The sequence below is a fragment of the Zootoca vivipara genome, chromosome 13 (assembly GCF_963506605.1).
Source record: "Zootoca vivipara chromosome 13, rZooViv1.1, whole genome shotgun sequence".
NCBI classification, from domain to species: domain Eukaryota; kingdom Metazoa; phylum Chordata; class Lepidosauria; order Squamata; family Lacertidae; genus Zootoca; species Zootoca vivipara.
This window is the reverse complement of record NC_083288.1, coordinates 25226778-25249069: the sequence shown is the minus strand read 5'-3', so window position 1 is coordinate 25249069 and position 22292 is coordinate 25226778. Positions and strand designations below refer to the sequence as shown.

At 44.2% G+C, this 22292-nt stretch overlaps 1 protein-coding gene across 10 annotated transcripts in view; it reads right to left on the bottom strand.

The window, feature by feature from the left end:
* The window catches only part of MED24 (mediator complex subunit 24), a 54228-nt gene extending 32944 nt beyond the window's left edge, over positions 1-21284 (bottom strand). For 3 of the 10 annotated variants that reach the window (XM_035135212.2, XM_035135214.2, XM_035135215.2), the window contains exons 1-8: positions 21203-21284; positions 17869-18010; positions 10500-10582; positions 9400-9438; positions 6929-7002; positions 2129-2352; positions 1424-1535; positions 1163-1313 (exon numbers count right to left, since the gene is read on the bottom strand). In XM_035135212.2, coding sequence (XP_034991103.1) covers positions 1163-1313; positions 1424-1535; positions 2129-2352; positions 6929-7002; positions 9400-9438; positions 10500-10582; positions 17869-18001 — 816 coding nt within the window. In that variant the 5' untranslated portion in view covers positions 18002-18010; positions 21203-21284. Of the gene's footprint in view, positions 1-1162; positions 1314-1423; positions 1536-2128; positions 2353-6928; positions 7003-9399; positions 9439-10499; positions 10583-10937; positions 11216-17868; positions 18011-21202 lie in introns of those variants that run through there. The other 7 variants (XM_035135207.2, XM_035135208.2, XM_035135209.2 and 4 more) reach the window with 5 other exon arrangements.
* Between the last annotated feature and the right edge of the window lie 1008 nt (positions 21285-22292).

The following is a 22292-nucleotide window of genomic DNA, read 5'->3' as shown; positions in this document are numbered from 1 at the left end:
TTCCCTGTTCTTTGCACCCACTTCTACACAGATTCATTCATGCCCATGCACAGCGAGGTAGGACTCCATTTTCAATACCAGGGGCAAAAGGCCAGTAAATAGATCCTTTCCTATCATGGACACCCACTCCATGTTTTGCTCTCTTCCTTGCAGCAACACAACCAAACACAACCACATTTACTAGGAGCTGCACCCCTGCTCACCAACCCCCTGCCATTCCTCCCACATTAACCCCCTAGAGCTTCCTTCCCCTTCCCACCCCATACAATTGCTAAGCTTGTTTTCCACCTTCCCAAGGCATTTCTGAAGCCACTTCTCTTTTGTATTCTGCAGCCCCACCACGCACCTGTTTTCACCTTTACCCTCATGTCCATTCCTCCCTCCTTTACTGCAAGCTCCCCCATACACCACCTCTGTGGGTAACTTCCTGCATCTTCCTCCTCCTACACATTTCAACTACTAAGCACTCTTACGTCCAGTTATGAAGCCACCATCCCCTGCTACACTTGAGAGAGAAAGAGAGAAGCACCACAAGAAAACTTGGGCCTTGGTCATCAGCCTGCTAAGTGAATAACGGCGGGAGAAATTATGCTGAGGCATTCTCTCCTGAGACTAGAAGCTCCCACAGCTCTCCCAAGTTTCCAGCCAAAAGCACAGAAAGTTTGCTTTAAAAGCTTTATCTGCTTTTTCCCTCTTTCCATCCCCAAACTTATAGGGCAAAGCCAGCACTATACAGCCAGTATACTGTCATCTAACTCTCTTTAATTTTTTCCATTGTTTTAATTTGTATTTCAAAAGAGAGGTACAACAGATGCCCAGACTAGATAAACAGTTTGCCTCATGGTAAAACTGATCCTGGACAGCACCGTTTCGGAATGCATAGGAGGGACCACAAGACTGAATTCACTGCTGTACAAGCATGTTATTCATATAGAAAACTCTGTGCCAGGGGGGAGGGATCTAGCCCAGTCTCCCTGCAACATGCTAGCTACCGAAGTGCTGGACGTTCTTCTTTATTCACGGAAGAAAATTCAAATATGCAACCCGCCAGCTGCAGTCTGAAACGGAGCATTTCTACCATGTGATGAGACTGCCCAGTCCAGTCCAGTGGGAGTCAGCACAATGAGACAAGCATCCTTCCTATGGTCCAGTCCAGCCATACCTGCATCCTTTTGACCATCATGAGTTGTTCCACCAGTGGCTGCGGCTCTCCAGTCAGGTTCATTGTCCCCTCTAGCAGCACCACGGCATGGATCGTGGGGAAGCCAGTTTTGTTCAGCTGTTCCGCATGCACAGAGAGCATAGTGGGGATACTGTGCGGAAAATTGGGACAGGGAGGAAGAGGAGGTATTAGAAGTTCGGTTCCGTTTGTGTACGGAGAGGAAATCGCTCGCTCCACACTGTGCAGCTGCCATCTGCCCACCTCTTGACAAGGCCAATGCACTCCTCTGCCTGGCTTTGTAACTGGCTGTTGCTGATGTGTCCTAAATTGTCTCCCAGCTTGGAAAGAGATTGTTCGATTGCGCTCCAGGAAGCTAGAGAGGAAAAGCAGTAATTTTAAGTTCCAATCAGCTCTTAGCCCTTGGTAAGAGATTTCCCCCAATCCTGCTGCCTTGGGAGATTGCTAGGGGTTGACCCCAGGACCTTCTAAGCGTGTAGTCTACCTCTTTGCGAAACCATTTCCCCAAACTGAGGCTTTTATCGTGACCAGGCAAGTTTATTAAAGTTTGGGATCACACCTTGAATGCTGAAGATGCTGCTTCCATGTTGAACTTTTTAAAAAGGCAATGGAGACCCTGAAGTTTAAAAACAGGCATCAGAGTACTTCCAAATATTAAATTTTTTGAGGGAAAGCTGTGAAACAGCAGGCTTGCCCAATAGGGAAGCAGCAATGCAATCTCCCTGTAGGCAATAAAGAAGAAACAAGGCCCGTGAATAAAGAAGACTGGGGTGGTGCTACTTCAGATCTTGTAAAGGGCCCTTGTGGGGGGCTTTTTTGGGGGGGGAATCCATATCAAAACTACAGGAGAGTTCTGTAGCTGGCACTAGAATCTTGGATTCAAATCAAGCCCTACAGTTCTCAATGTAAATATTTTGTATCTCTCCCACGAGACCACCAGCCACGTACGTGTCTCTTCCAACTTGGCTATATGAATCAGGGCCCGGTTCTTGGTGCTGCCCAGGATCTTTGCCAGCCGCTCTAGGCACATCGTGAGCTGGTTCTCAGCAGACCCCTGCTCCAGAGGCTCCTTCATTTTCTCTGTGTAGAAGGCAGCACAGCGCAGCATCCAATTGAGGACACTCATCAAGGCACGGCAGAGGCCAATGCATTCTTCTGCCTTGCCATGGCAGCTACAACAAAAAGCAAAAAAGAGAGGGCAAATTCAGTCACATGACTTTGGTGGCCCAAAGAACTTCACTTTGGGACTCCTGCATCATTTTCCAGGTCTCATTACCCCCCCCCCCCGCACTCCAAACTCCACTCAGATGCGCGTGAGAACTTGGGAGACAACGAAAGAACCACCAAAAGAAAAGTGTGTCGGGGACCATCCTGTAACTTCTCAGGGGGAGGAGGAGGCAGGACAGACAACTTGAATGTGAACATAATCAGGGAAAGCCTTTTCCTATTTGTGTTCTGCTTTATTGTGCCAAATGAGACAAGCAGGGCAGGAGGCCTGAACTAGTAGAAACACAGTGAATGGCCACCTAAACACCTTTTCATGCCCCCACCTTCATCTTCAACTCCATTCCCATGCCTCACACTCCCTCCTTTTGTGCAGTCCCCCTTTGCCCTCTCATTTTCACCTTCATTCCCCTTTTTCCTACATCCTCCTTACTTTTCTGAACTCTCTCTTGCACAGAGATAAACCCCGTTTCCTTGCCTTATCCCCTCTCTCCTTTTGTTTACCCCCAGCTCTGCTATTTCTCCTCGTTAAAAACTAGTTTTTTTAAAAAAAGAACAGTCCCTCAGTGTTTCTCCATCCCTGCTTTACTCAAATTTCTGCTGTTGTTTGAGTACAGCAAGAAGGGAGAAACACTGAAAGGGGTTGGAAATTGTTGTTTGAAATTTTTCTCTTCTTCAGCTGCCTCATGTGAGTTTCACAGTACAGTAACTGGTTTTTCCACAGTGATGCCTGAGCACTCTAACTGCTCTTTCTGAAGAGATACGGTAGCCTCATTCCTGAGAGTCCCAATGGTCTGGCAAGTCTAGGCATACTTACTATGGGAAGATGCTGAATGCAACAGACAAGGGATTGGGGGGAGGCAGATGCATTTATGACATAAGGTGCATGCTTTCACTTCATCCACAGGAAGTAGTGAAGAAAAGCTGCAAAGCTGTGTGGTTCAGTGAAAAGAAGACCAAGTACATTTTCAGGGACTCTGTGCAGCCTATTAAGAGACTAAACTGCAAACCAGGAAGTTCCTGGTTCAAATAATATCTTCAACAGGAACTTGCCAGGGTGCTCAGGTAAGCAATTATCTCAGCTTCAACCCTCCATCTATATATATATAAAAATGTAAAAAGGGCATGTGGGGGTTTGTGTCCACTTTTATCCGAAACCGCTTCACCGATTCCGTTCAAATTTGAACACAACGTCCAAAGCAAATGTCCGAAGGCTCTTATAAAGTTTTCAAAGACAGATGTCACACCTCCGCCAGGTGAAACCCAAAAAACCCCGTTCCAGAACGCACCACTCAGCCAAAAGTGCATGCTGGGAAAAGAACCAGGTTGCAAACCAGTGGCCTCTAGCGGCGGCTACACTGGTACTGCACCGATAGAACCTTCCCTCTCAACAGCACCTTGGCTGCCGTTTACATACTAGGCCGAATCCTTTACAGACTAGACCGAATGGTTTACATACTAGGCCGAAGCCTTTACAGACTAGACCGAATGGTTTACATACTAGGCCGAAGCCTTTACAGACTAGGCCGAATGAAGGTACTGACTCGTCTGTGTGGGGGGTGGGGAGGAAGAGGGGACGAGACAGGTTGGGGGGAATCACAGGGGAAAGCCGGGGGTGGGATACGTCATGGATCGACACAGGGTGGTGGCAGTCACAGGGATCAGCCACAGCAACGCGTGGCAGGGCCAGCTAGTCTGCAATATAAGTGTAATGACACTCACCTACCTTACAGGACTATTTTAAGAATCACTGAGATAATATGTACGTAAAGCTAGTTGAATATTCACGATAATGTGGCGTATCCTTACTGCAATCCCACAGCAATACTTGGAGAATGTAGGGGCTCAAAGAATGGCTCAAGTCACAAAACTCTGTTGCCCAACCTCCTTAAGCTTGCAAGCATCTCTGCCCAATACTGTTTTACTGGGGCTTCACAGCAACCCCAGGAAGGGAGAGGATAATGGGGGATTTCTCCTATCATCCTGGGACGCCAGAATTGATGACTGGAAGAAATCAAGCATCTGGAGCTTGCACCCTGTGGCACTGCTGGGTACACTGTCACATTCACAATCGCCACAGTACTTGCCTTTGTTTAAACAAATTAAAAAAGGGGAAAGGAAAATTATCCAAGCCTATGATTAAAGTGGCCTGGCTCAGAAAGCAAACGAGGATTGAGGAAGAAACCCTCTCAACGGGACAAGCACTACTGCAATAGGAACAAATAATCCCAGACCTGAAGGGTTTTGATCAAATTGAAAAACAGAAGATTGAATTAACCAGGGAGAGGATTAAGTCGTCGGCTTTGTATACGGCTGAGAACAGCTGTTTATCACCATTCTGGTGACAGGTTAATATTCATTGTTTCTGTTTTCTTGTAGGAAGGGAGAGTTCCTGCTTCCTCCTATTTCAGTCTGCTCCATTGTACTCACCTGTTAGCTCTAAATAAACTAAGGGCTCTTATAGAAAAAAATATCACAGGCTTTGTCAAGATTTTAGAAAGACAGGCGTTTTATTCTTTGGTAAAACCAAAGATATAAGAGTTCCATGAAAAACTGTGGTTCTCCTGTACAGAGGGCAGAACTGGGTTTCCTGACAATTCTTGTGTTCTTTTACTGATACATCAGTCTGCACATTTTAAAAAGCGCATTTCTTGTACTCACGGTGGCGAATATAACATTTGCAATATCAGTCACTGCATGCAACTCAGGGGTTTAAGCACATATTGCTGCCAATTTAGGTCTTTTCATTCTAAGGGCTCTTCCTCCGCCAAACTCCAACACACTGTATTTTGTGTGCATGCATATGCGTGTCCTGTACAAACTCTGTCCCTAGCTACTTACGGCCACTGGATAAGGCTCTTGATGAATCTATATTTAAAAAGTAGCACATTGTCACATTTAATACTGTCATACAGCATGTTATATAGGCTAAAAAGCTTTCCTGTGGCTCCCCATAGCTTTACATCACAAGTCTAGTAGCTGATTTTGAGCTACAAGGACTTTTGCGGCTAACCTACCTAAGAAACCACCTTCACTCTAGTATGCCATCATAGGGTGGTATCCAACGTTGGTCATACTCAGAATAGATCCGCTGAAGTTAATGGACAAGATGAACTTTGGTTCATTATTTTCAATAGATTTGCTCTGAGTAGGACTAGCATGGCACACAGCCCCATTGTTTCCAAGATGCTATATCAAGAACATACTCTAAAGACACTCTGGACTAGCCAGAACTTGGTCTAATCTAGCAATACACTTTCATGTTCTTTTTTCTTTTCTTTTTTTTGAAATCATTTTTGACTTTACAGAGATAAAATTGTTGTTGTTGTTGTTTTGTTGTTTAGTCGTGTCCGACTCTTCGTGACCCCATGGAGCATAAATTTATAACCATACCAAATACACAACCATATAAAGATATTACTCTGAATCTCAAGACTTCTCCCCATCCCCTCCATGGGTCTTATTGTCAACATTTTCAACTGCATAGTATTTCATAATCTATATTTCAAACCTATCCATATCATCCATAGTATTTGTTACATTACAAGGGAGATTAAAACTCTGCCAGTGTCTTCATCAGCTTACAGTGGTCTCCTAAATAAATTATAAACGTTTCCCATTCTTTCTTGAATTTCTTGTCTTCTTGGTCCTTGAGCTTTCTGGTCAGTTTTGCCATTTCAGCGTAGTCTTCCCCTTCTCTAATCTTTTTCTGGTAAGCATTTTGTTGGGTGAAGAAACCTCTCATTACACTTTCATGTTCTTACACAGGCAAGTATACTGTATGTCCAATGTAAATTAGTTCTGCTTTAATTATTAGGAGATGTAGTTGGTGGCTGTTAGTTGTTGTTTATGTCTGTTGTGGGTCTATTTCAGTCTTGTAGGAGCTTTTTTCCCCTAAAAGCTAGAATTACCATGATCCAATTTACAATGCAGGAGTGCACACTTAGGATCTAACAGTCAAGGCACAGTTCAGCAAAACAGAGTACAGTACTTTTCCATGTATAAGACACCCCCATGTATAAGGGGGGACTCAAATTTAAGAAAATGGGGGGAGATGGCACAGAGTTGTTGAGCTTTTGGGGGGATTACCCAGGGTTGCTGAGATTTTTTTAGGGTTGCATTGCTGAAAATCACTCACCAGCACGTCGCAAAGTCCACTTCTCATCTGTCCCCTCACCGGCAAAAGCTGCCAATCGTCTGCCCAATTGCCGCAGCGTCAACCAATCAACCCCAACCATTGACGCAGCAACCAATAACATGCACAATAGCTGGTAACAGCTGCGGCAGCAACCAATCAAACGCCCACCCTTTTAGTCTTGTACACAGAAAAGTACGGTACATGCTCTTATTTTAGAACCTTGCCAGATCAGATGAAGGCCCACCTACTCAGTAATTCTTTTTCAACAAACCCAACAACCAAGCGGTGCCAGGTGGTCCATTAGCTGATTACTGTTTAGCTTCTGCCCACCCTGGATTATGTCGCACTACATACATGTGTACTGAAAAGTATCCCTCACTCCCTACCTGAGCCGGTCACAGAACATATCCATGATTTCCAGCAACGACTGGACACAGAGGTCACGGGAGAAGTCATCAAACTGAAACAGGTAAAACAAAAGCAAGAGCTGGTGTCAAAGGAAAAGCATGCAAAACACGGAATTGGGGTGGCTTCAAAAGGGAATGAAGACAAATTCACGGCTTGTAAAGCTACCAGCCATGATGGCTGTGTACTGCCAGTTGCTTGGAATCGCAAGCTGGGAGCGCCATTGTGCTCAGGTCTGGTGTGCAGGGTTCCCATAGGCACCTGTCTGCCCACGACAAGAACAGGATACTGGGCTATATGGGCTTTTGGTCTGATTTATAAGGCTCTTCACACATTCTAGGAGAAGAGAGAAATCAAAGCGTGAAATGAAAGGAACTGTGAGCTGGAAGTGCACACCTAGTCTTAGAAACATAGCTAAGAGTCACAGCTGGGTGATATCTGGTTTTCAATACAAATTGCAATATATCACCAGGTAAACATCGTGATAAACCAATATATCACAATGTCTGAAACATGGATGGAACTTCAGTATGTAGAAGTGAACAGTAGGGTTGGGCGATGTCTGGTTTTCAGCTTTGTAATATATCACCAGCTAAACACCGTGATATACTGATATATCACAATGTCTGAAATAAGCATGGAGCTATGTAGAGATTTTGGCTGGCTTCATGGTTTCTCCCACATTTAGATTTTTGCATAGCACATACACACACAATTTGCAATATACTGCCAGGTCAAAAAATATGAAACCAATATCATGATACGAACTTCAAACTGTTTTGAATGATATAGACCAGGCCTAGGTCAAAGACCGTACAACTCTAGAGCAGAGTTGTGGGACAGTGTTTTTAAAATTACATCAACCTCACACTTTATATAGTAAACTGACACACTGAGGAAATGGCTAGGATAAGACCTGGAGATCCTCATTTTCTTCCTACATAGGTTTTTGTTAATTCCCTTCCATTTGAAGTGGTACAGTCCAAAAATACAGTACTGTACAGGTTTTTTTCTTACAATCAAGTGCCATACCATTTTTTTTATGAAATAAATAAAATAAACAACTACCGGTAGTGCAATTAAGCTCAGTTCCTCAAATTGAGTCCAGCAGTGCACCAGGACCAGCACATTTTTTAGAATCAGTACTGGAGTTTCAGAATTATTTCAGAATTATTTAACTCCAGCGATGTTCTGAACCAGTTGCAGCACCTCATATAGCCCAACCTGTCTGTTAGAAGAGCAATGATAATTGCACCAAGGCCATCTCTGCCTAGAAGGGGCCATAATTAGTACGCCTAGCTGATGAAAAGCCGCTTCGTCCCATGTATGCAATTCAAGCGTCTAAGGAGGGGGCTGGATGTAACAGAACACCCCCCACCCCCAAGTTACAAACCTGCTCCTTAAGTGAGAGTGCAACTCAATCCAGAATGGGCAAAACATCAACTCCCCAATCCACTGAATCACCAACTATCAGCACCTTGGTTTTGGTTTGGATTGCATTTTGCCCTGGCTATCCGTTAAAGAAATCCAGAAGTGATTTTGAGTCTTCCTGGTGCAAAATGAGGGGAGAGGGGGCAAGAGGGGGGTTCATGGCAAACACCCTCTGGGGCGTACATTTTTAAACTAGGCCCACTTTGCAAATACTTTAGTAACTGAGGAAAGAAACTCTGCAAAGAAACCCTAAAGGAAAAATATTGTATATTCCATCCGTTTGGATTTCTGTTGGCTTTTGTCTGCTAACCTCTACTCAGCCTACACTTATACAGGGTTGGAAGCCCAGCAGTGAAGAGGATGCTTTTATATATGAGAGTTCAAGTTCAACTCCTGGTAGCTGCAGTTAATGGATCTCAAGTAGGGGGTGAGCAAGACTACCATTTGAGAGGCTCAGGAGGGCTGTATGCAGATCTGCTGCCTGTTAAACATCATGATCTTTTCCCCCCTCCAGTTTAGAAAGGGCTTTGTAAGTCTTTTAAAATCTCAAATTCTGTAAAGAACCCTGGATTCTGAAATAGCAACAAACCACGCTGTTTCTATTTTATTTTCTACCATATTGTGAAGCGTATACTGATTCACTTGTGAAGGACTAGGAAAGAAAGGAAAGGTACATGTCTGAAAAAGAAGGCAGGGATAAACTCAGAGAACGCTAGAATGCAAACAAGCCTCATCTCCTCTCAAAAGTTCAGTTTAGCAAAACCTGCAACGTATATTCTGACAGCTTTCAGCCATCAATAGTAACTACATTTTGAACATAACGATGAGGGGTAGAAACACGCCATTGCTGTGCTTCTCTCCTGAGCTTACAAAAGCTGCTGGTTGTATATCATACATAATGCTGCAGTGAGGTTCCCACAATCCCTCAGTATTGACTGATGCCTTCTATCAAGGGATATTAGGGGGAAAAGCGGTGCTCAGGATTTAGGTAAAGGTGGAGAGAGAAATGCTTGAATGCTACCTTGCTGATGGCCATCAGAACTGAAGAATAGGACACCATCTGTAAACAATACAAACGAGAGAGAGAAATGGTTACAAGCCAAAGATAACATTTAAACAAACCAATCCACAAACAAGCCTTGCCATTTCGACTGCCGAGGGGGGGCGACAAGGTCACTTAACAGCGACGCAGCTTGTTGCTCAAGCACTGGTCTGGCACAAATTTAAACAGACATTTTTAGGTGATGGCATATTTGCTTCACATCAACTTTACAGTGAGCAAGTAGAGGAGGAAAGAAGTTAAAAAGCAACTGAAAAGCTTCTCTCTGTGGCAAGGGGTCTTGCAAGCATCTTGTATGCACAGAGCCAAGCACCTCTGGTAGTAAGAGGAAGAGAGGGGAAAGGCCATTTGTCATTTTCATCTTGGGGAAATTGCTATGTGGGAAAATGCACTGTCAGTATCAACTTGGCGTAGTAAGGTGAACAAGATATCCCAAGATTCTCTTTCAGACCCACGGGGCCTTTAGTAGCAACTGCTTAGTAAACATTCACTTATTTTTCTTTCTAATTGGTCCAACGGCTTGTAACAACCCTTGAACTCCTAAACCAAAAATGTAACATTCAAGACTACACTGGCACAGAATTCTGCTTCTTCAGATGCACATGTTTTGCTTTTTTAAAAAAGCAAGTGTCTAGCACTTGTGGTTGCAAAGATGTGCCCGGAAGTGTGTGGGTAACTTACAGTATTTTGAAATTTCATAATCTAGAAAAGGCACTTAATAAGATTTCCAGTGGTTTGGGGTAGAGTTTCAATGCCCTGCATATCACCTTCCCTACAATTTAGCAAAACCAGAATAAATTATGCAAACAAGTAAGAACTACAGAATCATGCAAAATAAAAAAATATTTATTTATTTCATAAAAATTCTGCATTATAAAAAAAGTGGTCAAGTACTTCAGAAAGGAAAAAAGCAGGAAAACTTTGTCGAGTTACTTAGGTCATGGTTCTGTAAAAAAACCCACAATTTTTTTAAAAAACGTACAGATTTCCTAACTAAATAATTCACCCATTAATGTGTTCACACACACTGAAGATAAAAGGGTCTACGGTGGGATTATTACCTGGGAACTAATGGCATACTTCAGATAGGACAGGAGCAGTGGGTTTGGCGATGGGCCAATCATGGCTTGCTCAAGAAGTGCGTCTGCAATTTAAAAAAGAAGAAGAAAAGGAAAGAAATTCAATCTGGGAAATGTATATACACTCTCATGAAGAATAAAGACTATTATTGCAAAGGCGTCTCACAAAACGTGGGGAACTCTCAGGAATTGCAAGGATGCTATAATATTGCATTCTGTGGCGGCGGCGGCAGCAGCAGCAGAGTAAATAATTCAAGAAAGAAAAGAGGCAGTTGGTGGCATTCTGGATAGGAAACGGACACCGTGGCCACACACTCTCCCCATGTGCAGAAATTGCTGCAGTCGATGCAATGACCTCTGCCTGACCTCTGCGGCCTCAGATGGAAAAGGACATGTACACAGACTCTTCTCAGACCTCACCTCTGCTCACTGGCAGTCGCAGCATATGCAGGTGCTTTTCCCTAAGACTGAGGTGGTATGGAGGGAAAGGGCTTTGGAGAGATGGCAGGCGAGATCGCTCAGCAGAACGAGCACCAACTGCTGGCATGCGCTTCCCAGTGGCAGCCTGCCAACATGCCAGATTTGGCAAGGCTGAAAGGGGCAGCATACGTCTTATCTGGTCAGTCAAGCTTTTGATTAACCATCTGAATAACAACGGGGGTGTAGGGTGTGGGAGGGGGATTTTCCAAGTCAAACCCATTTTGCAGTGTGCCCTTTAACTATTACTCCCCACTCCCTTTTCGAATCAGACTGAAAAAAAGACCACAATCTTCCGTTGCATGGTTGGCCCTCTTTGCCTACGGGTGTAGAAAAGACACACCCCTTCCACCAGTGCACGTATAAGCTAAACAAGCTATAGCTTAGGGCCCCACTCTCTTGGGGGCCCCAAAAAATTTTAAAGAAAAAAACAACGGGATGTACATTTCCAAAATATAAGATACAAAACCAGGCATCCCCAAACTGCAGCGCTCCAGATGTTTTGGCCTACAACTCCCATGATCCCTAGCTAATAGGACCAATGGTCAGGGATGATGGGAATTGTAGTCCAAAACATCTGGAGGGCCGAAGTTTCGGGGTGCTCGTACAAAACAAATAAAACCTACATACAGCAACAGTGTTTTGTGTTGTTTATGGACCTATTAGGACATATCTATATATATAAAGTCCATGTTGTCCCTGCGTCCAGTTGTCCCGTGTGTCTCTGGGGTACTGCGCATGTGCCCCAGGGATACAGGGATTGGACAGCAGAGACTGCGCGCGCGCACTCTCCCCCCACTCTGCCTCCTCCAACCGCCGCTCCCGCCGGACACCGCCTCACTGCAGGGCACGTCAGGGAAGCGAGGGTGGAGGCCGGCAAAGGCCTCCTCACAACCCTCCCTGGCCGTGAGGAGCGGCGGTTGGAGGAGGCGGGGGGGAGAGTGCGTGCGTCCTTCCTGTCGGCGGCTGGGGGAGAGGAAGGAAGGAGAAAGCAGCGCTTTCTCCTCCTCCGTTCCTGTCCCCCTGCCGCCGACAGCAAGGACAGGTCCCAGGGTTCGGAGAAGCGCTGCGCAAGCGCTTCTCCGAACCCTGGGATGTCTGCTTCCTGTCGGCGGCTGCGGGAGAGAAACGGAGGAGGAGAAAGCAGCGCTTTCTCCTCCTCCGTTCCTGTCCCCCTGCCACCGACAGCAAGGACAGGTCCCAGGGTTCGGAGAAGCGCTGCGCAAGCACTTCTCCGAACCCTAGGATTCTAGCGCCCATTATTGAACGGGCTGAAAACCACTAGTAGCATATATTCAACACAAAAAACAGTGACAATTTGTTGTTGACAAAGGACAGCAGGACATATAGAGCGCCCCATTACCTTCAGTAGCTTAGGGCCTCATCAAACCTAAATCTGGCCATGTGTCCCATCAACATCCACAGTGTACTCAAAAGGTTGCCAACCACAACTAGAAAGAGACTACGCCAAAGGCAAACTAACAATTCAGGCGATGCACACCTTCACAGTGAATTACACCCCTACCAACAATTTAGGCTGGGGGGGGGGTGCTACCCCAAACAGCAATCTTAGCCATTAAATTGTTCCAGTGTTAGCAATCGCTAGGCCTAACCAGTGGTGCAGCAGCCTATGTCTACTGCTATTGCTTACAATGCATCATTTCTCAGTTATCTGTATTCTGGAGTTGCCCGTAGCAGCCCACTCAAGGCCCAGTTTATTACAGTCCTTCCTAAGGTATCCTTCACAGTGTTGCCTTAGCAACTGCTAGGCCTACTCACAGTTCCATCTGCCCAAACCAGTTCACAACATGAGGACCAATGGGCATGTCCTTCATATCCATCTTCTATGACCTTTTGAGAGTTATCAATGTCAACACCATGATTCATAGAATCATAGAATCATAAAGTTGGAAGAGACCACAAGGGCCATCCAGTCCAACCCCCTGCCAAGCAGGAAACACAATCAAAGCATTCTTGACATATGCCTGTCAAGCCTCTGCTTAAAGACCTCCAAAGAAGGAGACTCTACCACACTCCTTCGGAGCAAATTCCACTGTCGAACAGCTCTTACTGTCAGGAAGTTCTTCCCAATGTTTAGGTGGAATCTTCTTTCTTGTAGTTTGAATCCATTGCTCCCTGTCTGCTTCTCTGGAGCAGCAGAAAACAATCTTTCTCCCTCCTCTATATGACATCCTTTTATATATTTGAACATGGCTATCATATCACCCCTTAACCTTCTCTTCTCCAGGCTAAACATACCCAGCTCCCTAAGCCATTCCTCATAAGGCATTGTTTCCAGGCCTTTGACCATTTTGGTTGCCCTCTTCTGGACACGTTCCAGCTTGTCAGTATCCTTCTCGAACTGTGGTGCCCAGAACTGGACACAGTACTCCAGGTGAGGTCTGACCAGAGCAGAATACAGTGGTGCTATTACTTCCCTTGATCTGGATGCTATACTCCTATTGATGCAGCCCAGAATTGCATCGGCTTTTTTAGCTGCTGCATCACACTGTTGACTCATGTCAAGTTTGTGGTCTACCAAGACTCCTAGATCCTTTTCACATGTACTGCTCTCAAGCCAGGTGTCTCCAATCCTGTATTTGTGCCTTTCTTTCTTTTTTGCCCAAGTGCAGTACTTTACATTTCTCCTTGTTAAAATTTATCTTGTTTGCTTTGGCCCAGTTGTCTAATCTGTTAAGGTCATTTTGAAGTGTGATCCTGTCCTCTGGGGTATTAGCCACCCCTCCCAATTTGGTGTCATCTGCAAACTTGCTCAGGATGCCCTCAAGCCCATCATCCAAGTCATTGATAAAGATGTTGAATAAGGCTGGGCCCAAGAGAGAACCCTGTGGCACCCCACTAGTCACTACTCTCCAGGATGAGGAGGAGCCATTGATGAAGCACCCTTTGGGTTCGGTCAGTCAGCCAGTTACAAATCCACTGAATGGTAGCATTGTCTAGCCCGCATTTTACCAGCTTCTTTATAAGAATATCATGGGGCACCTTGTCAAAGGCCTTGCTGAAATCAAGATAGGCTACATCCACAGCGTTCCCTTCCTCCAACTACTACAGCTACTCACAAAGTCACCCATCTTTGCATTCCATCCATGGCCTTTGTGGGGAGGAGAGTTTCCACAGCTTACGCCGACATAAAGTTGTCATGTCCAAACAGAGAAACCAAATCTTCTGTGGTTCAGCTGGAAAACTCCAGAAGTCACGCAGGAGTATTAATGATGATCACTGCTGTTTATAGTTCATCATTAATCCACATGGTATGTTACAAAATTAAACAAAACAGATCCCAGCCGTAAAAGCTTTGCAGCAGGTTTTTTTTTTTAAGTGCTGTGCAAACTTAATTCCAAAGCTTGTACCATACAAGAAAAGAGAACTAAAATTACCATTAAAATGTCAACTGGGTTTTGAAAAGAAATTTTTTTTATTAAAACAGAGGAGCCAAAAGAGCAACAGCCAAAAGAGAGGGAAGCCCAGAAAACTAGAGGGAAGTGGTAACACAAAATTCAGTAATATAGAACAATTCAAAGTCTCTCTCATATATATATATAATTATTTTTCCCTAAAAAGAAAGCTTTTAGTCCTTAATGTTATGAAACCAAGAATGACAACCAGTGGACAGCGTCTACTTAGGTCTCAGGTTTCAGGATCTAGAGGGCAACATGGTCTGAAGGTGTAACTGTATTAGGAAATTAAATCTGAAACTAGTTTAATTTTCACTGTGGTCCCACTCGGATGGAACAGCGAACTATGGTTTATCATTATATGAACAAGCCAAGGAGAATCTCGGGCTTGCATGTCGTCCTCATCCTCTGGTGTGACCATGAAGAGGTGCTCAGACACTTCCAGTTCTGTTTGTAATTTACTACAGATGTGGATTAAACCACAGAGCCTAGGGCTTGCCGATCAGAAGGTCAGCAGTTCGAATCCCTGCGATGGGGTGAACTCCCGTTGTTCAGTCCCAGCGCCTGCCAACCTAGCAGTTCGAAAGCACCTCAAAGTGCAAGTAGATAAATAGGTACCGCTCCAAGCGGGAAGGTAAATGGCGTTTCCGTGAGCTGCTCTGGTTCGCCAGAAGCAGCTTTGTCATGCTGGCCACATGACCTGGAAGCTGTACGCCAGCTCCCTCGGCCAATAACGCGAGATGAGCGCGGCAACCCTAGAGTCAGTCACGACTGGACCTAATGGTCAGGGGTCCCTTTACCTTTAGCATTATGTTCAAATCCAGACCAACAACAGATAAACTATGGTTTAACCATAGTTCTCTACTTGAGAACTGTCAACCTAGCAGTTTGAAAGCACACCAGTGCAAGTAGATAAATAGGTACCACTGCGGCGGGAAGGAAGCTAAATGGCATTTCTGTGCACTCTGGTTTCTGTCGCGGTGTTCCGTTACGCCAGAAGCGGTTTAGTCATGCTGGCCACATGATCTGGAAAGCTGTCAATGGACAAACGCCGGCTCCCTCAGCCTGAAAGCAAGATGAGCACCGGAACCCCATAGTTGCCTTTGACTGGACTTAACCACCCAGAGGTCCTTTACCTTTACCTTCATGACAGCATGATTTGAAAACAGGCTTGCTCCAAAGTTTAAACAAGACATCAGATTCATTTGAACTCTGCACTACACATTCTTGCTCCAAAAAGACAACCGGGAGTTTTGCTCTCATAACTCCACCCATTACTTCTTCTCGATCACTCCAGTTCTAGCAATCAGAACATTAACAGACCCCAGAATAGTTGAGTTGGTCTGACTTCCCTTAGGTCCCTCCTTCTGCCTTTCTTCTTCTTTAATTTTCAATGCGCACATAATTATTATAACTATATGCTCTATAATTCATTTTGTATCCCACCTTTTGGCCTGTATCAGAACCACACATCAGCCCAACGGCCAAAAAAACACACCCAATTTAAACTTTCCAAAGCCAACTTAAAACATTGTACAAGTTTTCAGATTTGTTTTCAATGACTGCAAGATGTGCAATAAAACTGAAGAACCATTACGGAGATAGACCTGGTTAAGTTACAGCTCATCAAAAGGTCTACCAGAAGACAGATGAGTCTTAACAAACTGTTTGAAGGCCACTGCAAGCCAGTCTGACCAACCTCAGTTTAATTGATTGACTAATCAACAAAAACTTTAGGCAAAAACACTGGCAAGAGCCTAAGCAAAGACAAATGTTAACAGATTAGAGAATGCTCTGGCTTGCTCATAACACTAAGCCGAACTATGGGTTAGCATGAACACAGGCCATAGCTGCCAAGTCTCCCATATTCCCCAGGAAACCCCCATTTTTCCAGCTGTCCCCAGAAAAAACGGATTTTTTTGTTTTTCCCCGGTTTATTCTGGCGCGGCGGCCATTTTGGAACTGGGCGGAGCATGCTCAGAAGCGACTTTTGATGCTGCTCTGCCCTGTTCCAAAATGGCCGCCGCACCTGAAGTCGCGCTGCAGCCATTTTGGAACTGGGCAAAGTTCCAAAATGGCGGCAGCACTACTTCCGATCTGCTACTTCCGGTCCAATCCCTTATTTCTCAGGCCGGAACTTGGCAGGTATGACACAGGCGTGAGGGTACCCAGAGAGGAACTTGCAGTCACTTTGTTCCTTCTCTGGGCCTGCTACTATGAGGTAATCCATTGTTTGGCTTAGCATGTCATCTAAACCCAGGCTTGTAGTTTGTCTTGCTCCACACAAATCACAAGCTGTAACCAAGGTCTGTTCTTGTTTTCGCAGCCCATGGCTTCTCTGAAGCAAGGCAAACCACCATGCAACATCAGATGGCTGAGAGGTGTATGGTTCCACGCACCCACCAGTGTGGCCTGCAGAGAGTTGAGGGATTTTTGGATCTGGCCTACCAGCGAAATTCAGTCCCCCACCGCATAATAAATCATAGTTTGTTGAACACAAACCATAATTTGCCTGCAAACTAGGCTGGCCATAATGCTAAACCATGGTTTGGTATTATGTTTGAAAAATGGTACTGGGGTACAGCAAAAAAAAAAAGATATGTGGATATACATCCTTTACGTGGGCAAATGGTGACACAAATCAGGCACACACAGACAGATCGGTCTCTGTCAAATTATCTGCACGCATCTTCATAACAGGAGTAGGCAGAGGCAATGTCAGTAGCAGCCTCTCTCAAAACTGCCCACAACTTGAGTTTTAAAATACAAAATATAAAACAATTGATGAATCCAGAATATTCAGTTGCATGGTGCCCATTCGGCTTAACTAATTTTCTTTTGCAGCACCAAAATGTACAACTACATTGTGATTTAGCCATGTTTACTGCCTTGTATTCTGACACAATACACATGAAATGATTTTTTGTGGTTTTTTGTTGTTTATTAAATTTCTATTCTATTCCCAGTGGAGCACAGGGTGGTACACATCAAAACAGAAAAACAATTTAAAACATCTGAAAGCAAACAAACTACACACACACACCTTCTTACTCATGTGGAGGCATTTGGAAAAGCCGCAAGACTCGAATATTACTTTTTTTATCCATTTTGTAATTTGTAGCTGTCAACTTGCTACAGTTCTTTAGGCAGCACCCAAACTACAGAAAACATATTTCTTTTCAGGAGGAAAAAGGTAGTTACTCCAAACCTGCAGCACCACCTGCATCATCTCTTAACATGATGCAACTGATGGATCTCCCTGTAGCGACTAAACTTAATATAATGCAGCACTAGAAAGAACTAGAAACCACCGCAGTGGCTGGGGCATTTTCAGCCAAGTGCTAATATCTATGCTGTCAAAACAGTAGGCAACTGCAGTTTATTGCTTATAGGTCACAAAGTTAACTTTAGGAAAAACAAACTCAACACTTATGATTTGTACGAACTTTGAACCAGACCTGCTAAATTCAGGATGTCCCATGTAGTCCCCCGGGGAAAGAACTTCTTCATGTTTATGGCCCACTGGTAATCACTCCACCGCTCCTTCCAAGCCTGGAGGATGGCCTGTTTGAGGTTGACCACTTTCATCATCTTCCTGTCCTAAAGGAAACAGAAAAACATGACGCAGCAACTCTGCCATATATCCCTGTCGAGTTTCCAGCACTCCCGCTATTATTAAACAACCCTATAACATTTTTCAGTGTGCACAGAGTAACCCCTACATCCTTTAGGCTAAGAGAACCCTTTCTCAGTGCCTTCCATGTACTTCCTGTACACAAAAAAAACTGTGTTTCCCAAGCCCATACTCTTATCCCTCCCACCTCCTGTATGCCATATACAGGCCCCATTTTGTTCAGTCATTTAGCTTATGGCAAGCTGTTTCCCTCAAAGAGCAGTACAGTACTTGACATTCAAATGTGAGAGGCAGCCAGATCCTGCCCCTCAGCGCAGCATCCCTTTCCATTTCCACCTCCACAAACTACATTTGAAAAGCAGCTAGTGCCATGAGGTGCTACCTGAGTTAGGGAGGGAAGCATTCACAATCGTTCATATAGTTTGTGCACACACATAAACATGTCCAGGTGTTAGATAGGTTGTTATTCTACAGGAGCACCTCTGACCAGCCCACTGGTTTTAAACAAGCCAATCCTATACATGTTTTTAATCAGGATGTAAGTCCCTCTGTGTTCAAAAGAACCAATTCTCTAATTATGTTTATTATGACTGCAGCCTGAATGACTATGTCAGGCACCCCATTTAATTACTGATGACCAAAGGCATAAATTCATTTGCTTAAAATATAGCGTGATTTTGCAATTTAATGTTGCAAATGATCAAAAACAAGTCTCTGAACTTTGCTTCAAATGCTGCATGCCTATTCAAATGCAGCAAATATGAAATGGCACTGGTAGGTCCTGCAAATTTTCTACCACCCACCCAATCTTACAAGCACAGCTTGTAAAGTTGGGTGGGTGGTAGAAAAAGTGGGAAACCTGAATTCCTGGTTTATACTCCCAAGCCTAGGAAGGAAATCATTTCCGCCTGTCAAATTCGAATGCTTTTTTTTCTAATAAACAGAAGGGCTGAGCTACAGAAAGCAGAATATATTTGGTAAATCCCACCATTCCATCTGGTTTGCCTGACCCAGAACCAAAATTAAATGAGATCAGCAGGGCAGGTAGACCACATTTGCACATCACTCCAATCCAGGCTTCCTCAAACTCAGCCCTCCAGATGTTTTTTTGGCCTACAACTCCCATGATCCCTAGCTAGCAGGACCAGTGGTCAGGGATGATGGGAATTGTAGTCTCAAAACATCTGGAGGGTCGAGTTTGAGAAAGCCTGCTCTAATTCACCCCCCATTTGCTGCAGGTAGGAGAGAGAAGGATCAGGCCCAGGTCAGGTCTCCCTACCCCTGTGGCATGCATTCTGTTAAGCTCATCTCAAGAAGGAAAAGGTGCAGAAAGAGGCAACCGAAATGATCAAGTGGTTAGAGTACCTTTCCCAGGAGGAAAGAATAACTTGCTTGGGTGGGGGGGGTTTTGGGGGGGGGTTAGGAAAGAAAAAAATAAATAGTGGAGAAAATGGCAACCCATAGCACTAGAACATAGTCACACAATGAACTTGATTTGTAGATGATTCCTGTCAAAATTAAGTCCTTCATCACCACAATGTATAATTTATTTATTCTCACAGTCACAAGATGTGGTGATAGTTTTAAAAAGGGATTAGACAAATTTGAAGAGGAAAAAATATATATGAATGCCTATTAGCCATGATGCCTATAAGGAGCTTCCATATTCTTGCTGTCAACCACTGAATATCAGTTGGAAGGTGGTAATAGCTGGGAAGGGCCACTATCTTCAAAACAAGCTGGCAGGCATCCTAGAGGTATCTATTGGCCACTGTGGGAAAGCAGATGCTGAATTAGATGGACCTTTCATCTGATCCAGTGGCCTCTTCTTATGCCTCTTTTGGAAAAATCCCAGTTTACTAGTAAACCAGCAGAGCTGGCTGGTCCTATGTTTATAAGACCAGGAGAACAAGCACACCTATGCAGGGATTCTCTCACACAGAACAGGTGAGAAGCAGGCATGCACACCAGCTTACATCTGCTCAGAAAACAAGGGCTTTTTCACAAGCCAGTATTTGCTGTTAAATATACACTCACAGAGCCATTACTAACCATCGCTCCTGAATGAGCATATGTTTATGAGACACGTTTTAGGCTGTAAGTGCCTCAGCGAAGAAACCTGTCCTCTTTAAAGCACAATTAACACTGGATGGTGCACTCTGAAGACACAGCAACACATCATAGTCCCCACTTTACAGTTGTACTTGTAAAGAGGGTTGCCAGACTCAATAGAGGACAGGACTTCTGTGCCTTTGCTTTGTTTAAGCAAAGGGTCTGCTGGTTTCTCTTTAAGGTTTCCAGAATCAAAAGAGAGCAGGGCAATTAAAGGCACAGAAGTCCTGTCCTCTATTGAGTCTGGCAACCCTACTTGTAACATGTTGAGAATCCATTCCTGTGCATCATGGTTATTTGGACGTTCCACTGAGTCTAACAGTGTCAACCTAAGGCTACATTACAAAAAGAAAAAGAAAAGAGTAATCCATGAAGTGGTTGTTAACCAATGCCTGAGACAAGTAAAATGATATGAAATACCTTCATTTCACATTTTAATAACTACATCCAACTACTCCTCATCTATTAGCGAGGTCTGAGAACCCAGGTCAAAGACACTAGTCCTCAAAAAAAATCCTAGGAAAATATTGTAGACTAGAAAAGAGATTGGGAGAAGGCAGATCACAGTGGACTGTTAGTTAATTTATGTTGGACCACCTGGCACGTGCTAGGATTCTTACAAATAAATAAATGATGCTGCACCTTGGTCTAAGCAAGCAAGACACTTTTCATACTTTGAAACAAGAAGAAGTACTCAAGATCATTTAATACACACCATTTATGCCTGATCTGGAGATCCTGAGTGTATACTCTTAGGTTACAATGTTAAACATGCTTACTTGGGAGTAAATCCCGTTAAACTCTGAGGGACTTTAATCCATGTGCACGCAAATGGGATTCCCTGTTACATTCTGAACACATCGAACCTGGTGTATTCATTCAACAAATAAAGAGATCGCGCAAAGCTGAAGATAATTAGCCCCTGAATTAAAGCAAAGGTGGGAGATTGGGATGCCCGGGTTCTATAACTAGCTCTGGCAAGGAGACCTGGTTGGCCAAAGCGGGATCTGGCCACTAAAAGGGGAGAATGCGCTGCCAACACTTACCGATTTCCTTCCCTGTACAAAAGAAACACAATTGTCTTAGTTCCTGGGCTCCGCCATCTTTGCACCTAACAAAGAACCTTGCCCGGATTGGCTGGGACCAACACCTAAGCCGCACAGGCTTCTGGGAAGTGTAGTTTTAGGCTGCGAGACGGAGAAGGCGAAAAGGCTGTTGAACAGACCTTGTTAATGAGTTTACTTTAGCGTGATTATTTGAGTCTGGCTATAATTTCCCTATAATCTGTAGGCTAAATCAACACTGCGAAGAAACAACTTAGGGCGAGTGGGTTTTCAGTTATGTTTTCCCTCTTACTTATCATTATTTTTTTTCTTTATTTAATGTCTCTCATTAGCCAGTTGAAACTTACGAGCTGAAGTGCAAATGCAAAACTACACCACCTGAATTTATGGTTGTCCCCATGGGCATGTAATCCTCTACATGAGAGAGTGCTGCCAGGGAGGAAGGTGTTGTTTGCCTCAAGTCTCTGGCAAGTGAAGCCTCCATTTAACTATTATGACCAATAGCCATTGTCAGAACAGTTCTTCAAGTCTGCAGCTTTATGAGCAGGCATTGGAAGTTTATAAAGCTTATCTCTGTTGCCATCAAGGAGGCTAAAAACAGTCTAGGCTGCTTCTTCCTGGTCAGTTGGCAACCTGAGAAGCTCCTGTACACCACTTTGGGTTCTAGGATAGAATAAAGGCAGGATATAATTGCAAAACAGCAACAGCACACATAAAAATATTTTAGCGGTCATATTTATGAAGTCCCGGAGTATATTTCATTCAAAAATAACTTGCTACAATGATCTGAGAGAGGCACTGTACTATTAGAATAGTACAAATCTTTCTTCACCTAAAAGTACGACAGAACCATACATTAAGTCCAACAGAAAGCAGGGGTCAGCAAACTTTTTCAGCAGAGGGCCGGTCCACTGTCCCTCAGACCTTGTGGGGGGCGGACTATATTTTGAAAAAAATATATGAATGAATTCCTATGCCCCACAAATAACCCAGAGATGCATTTTAAATAAAAGGACACATTCTACTCATGTAAAAACATGCTGATTCCCAGACTGTCCGCGGGCCAGATTTA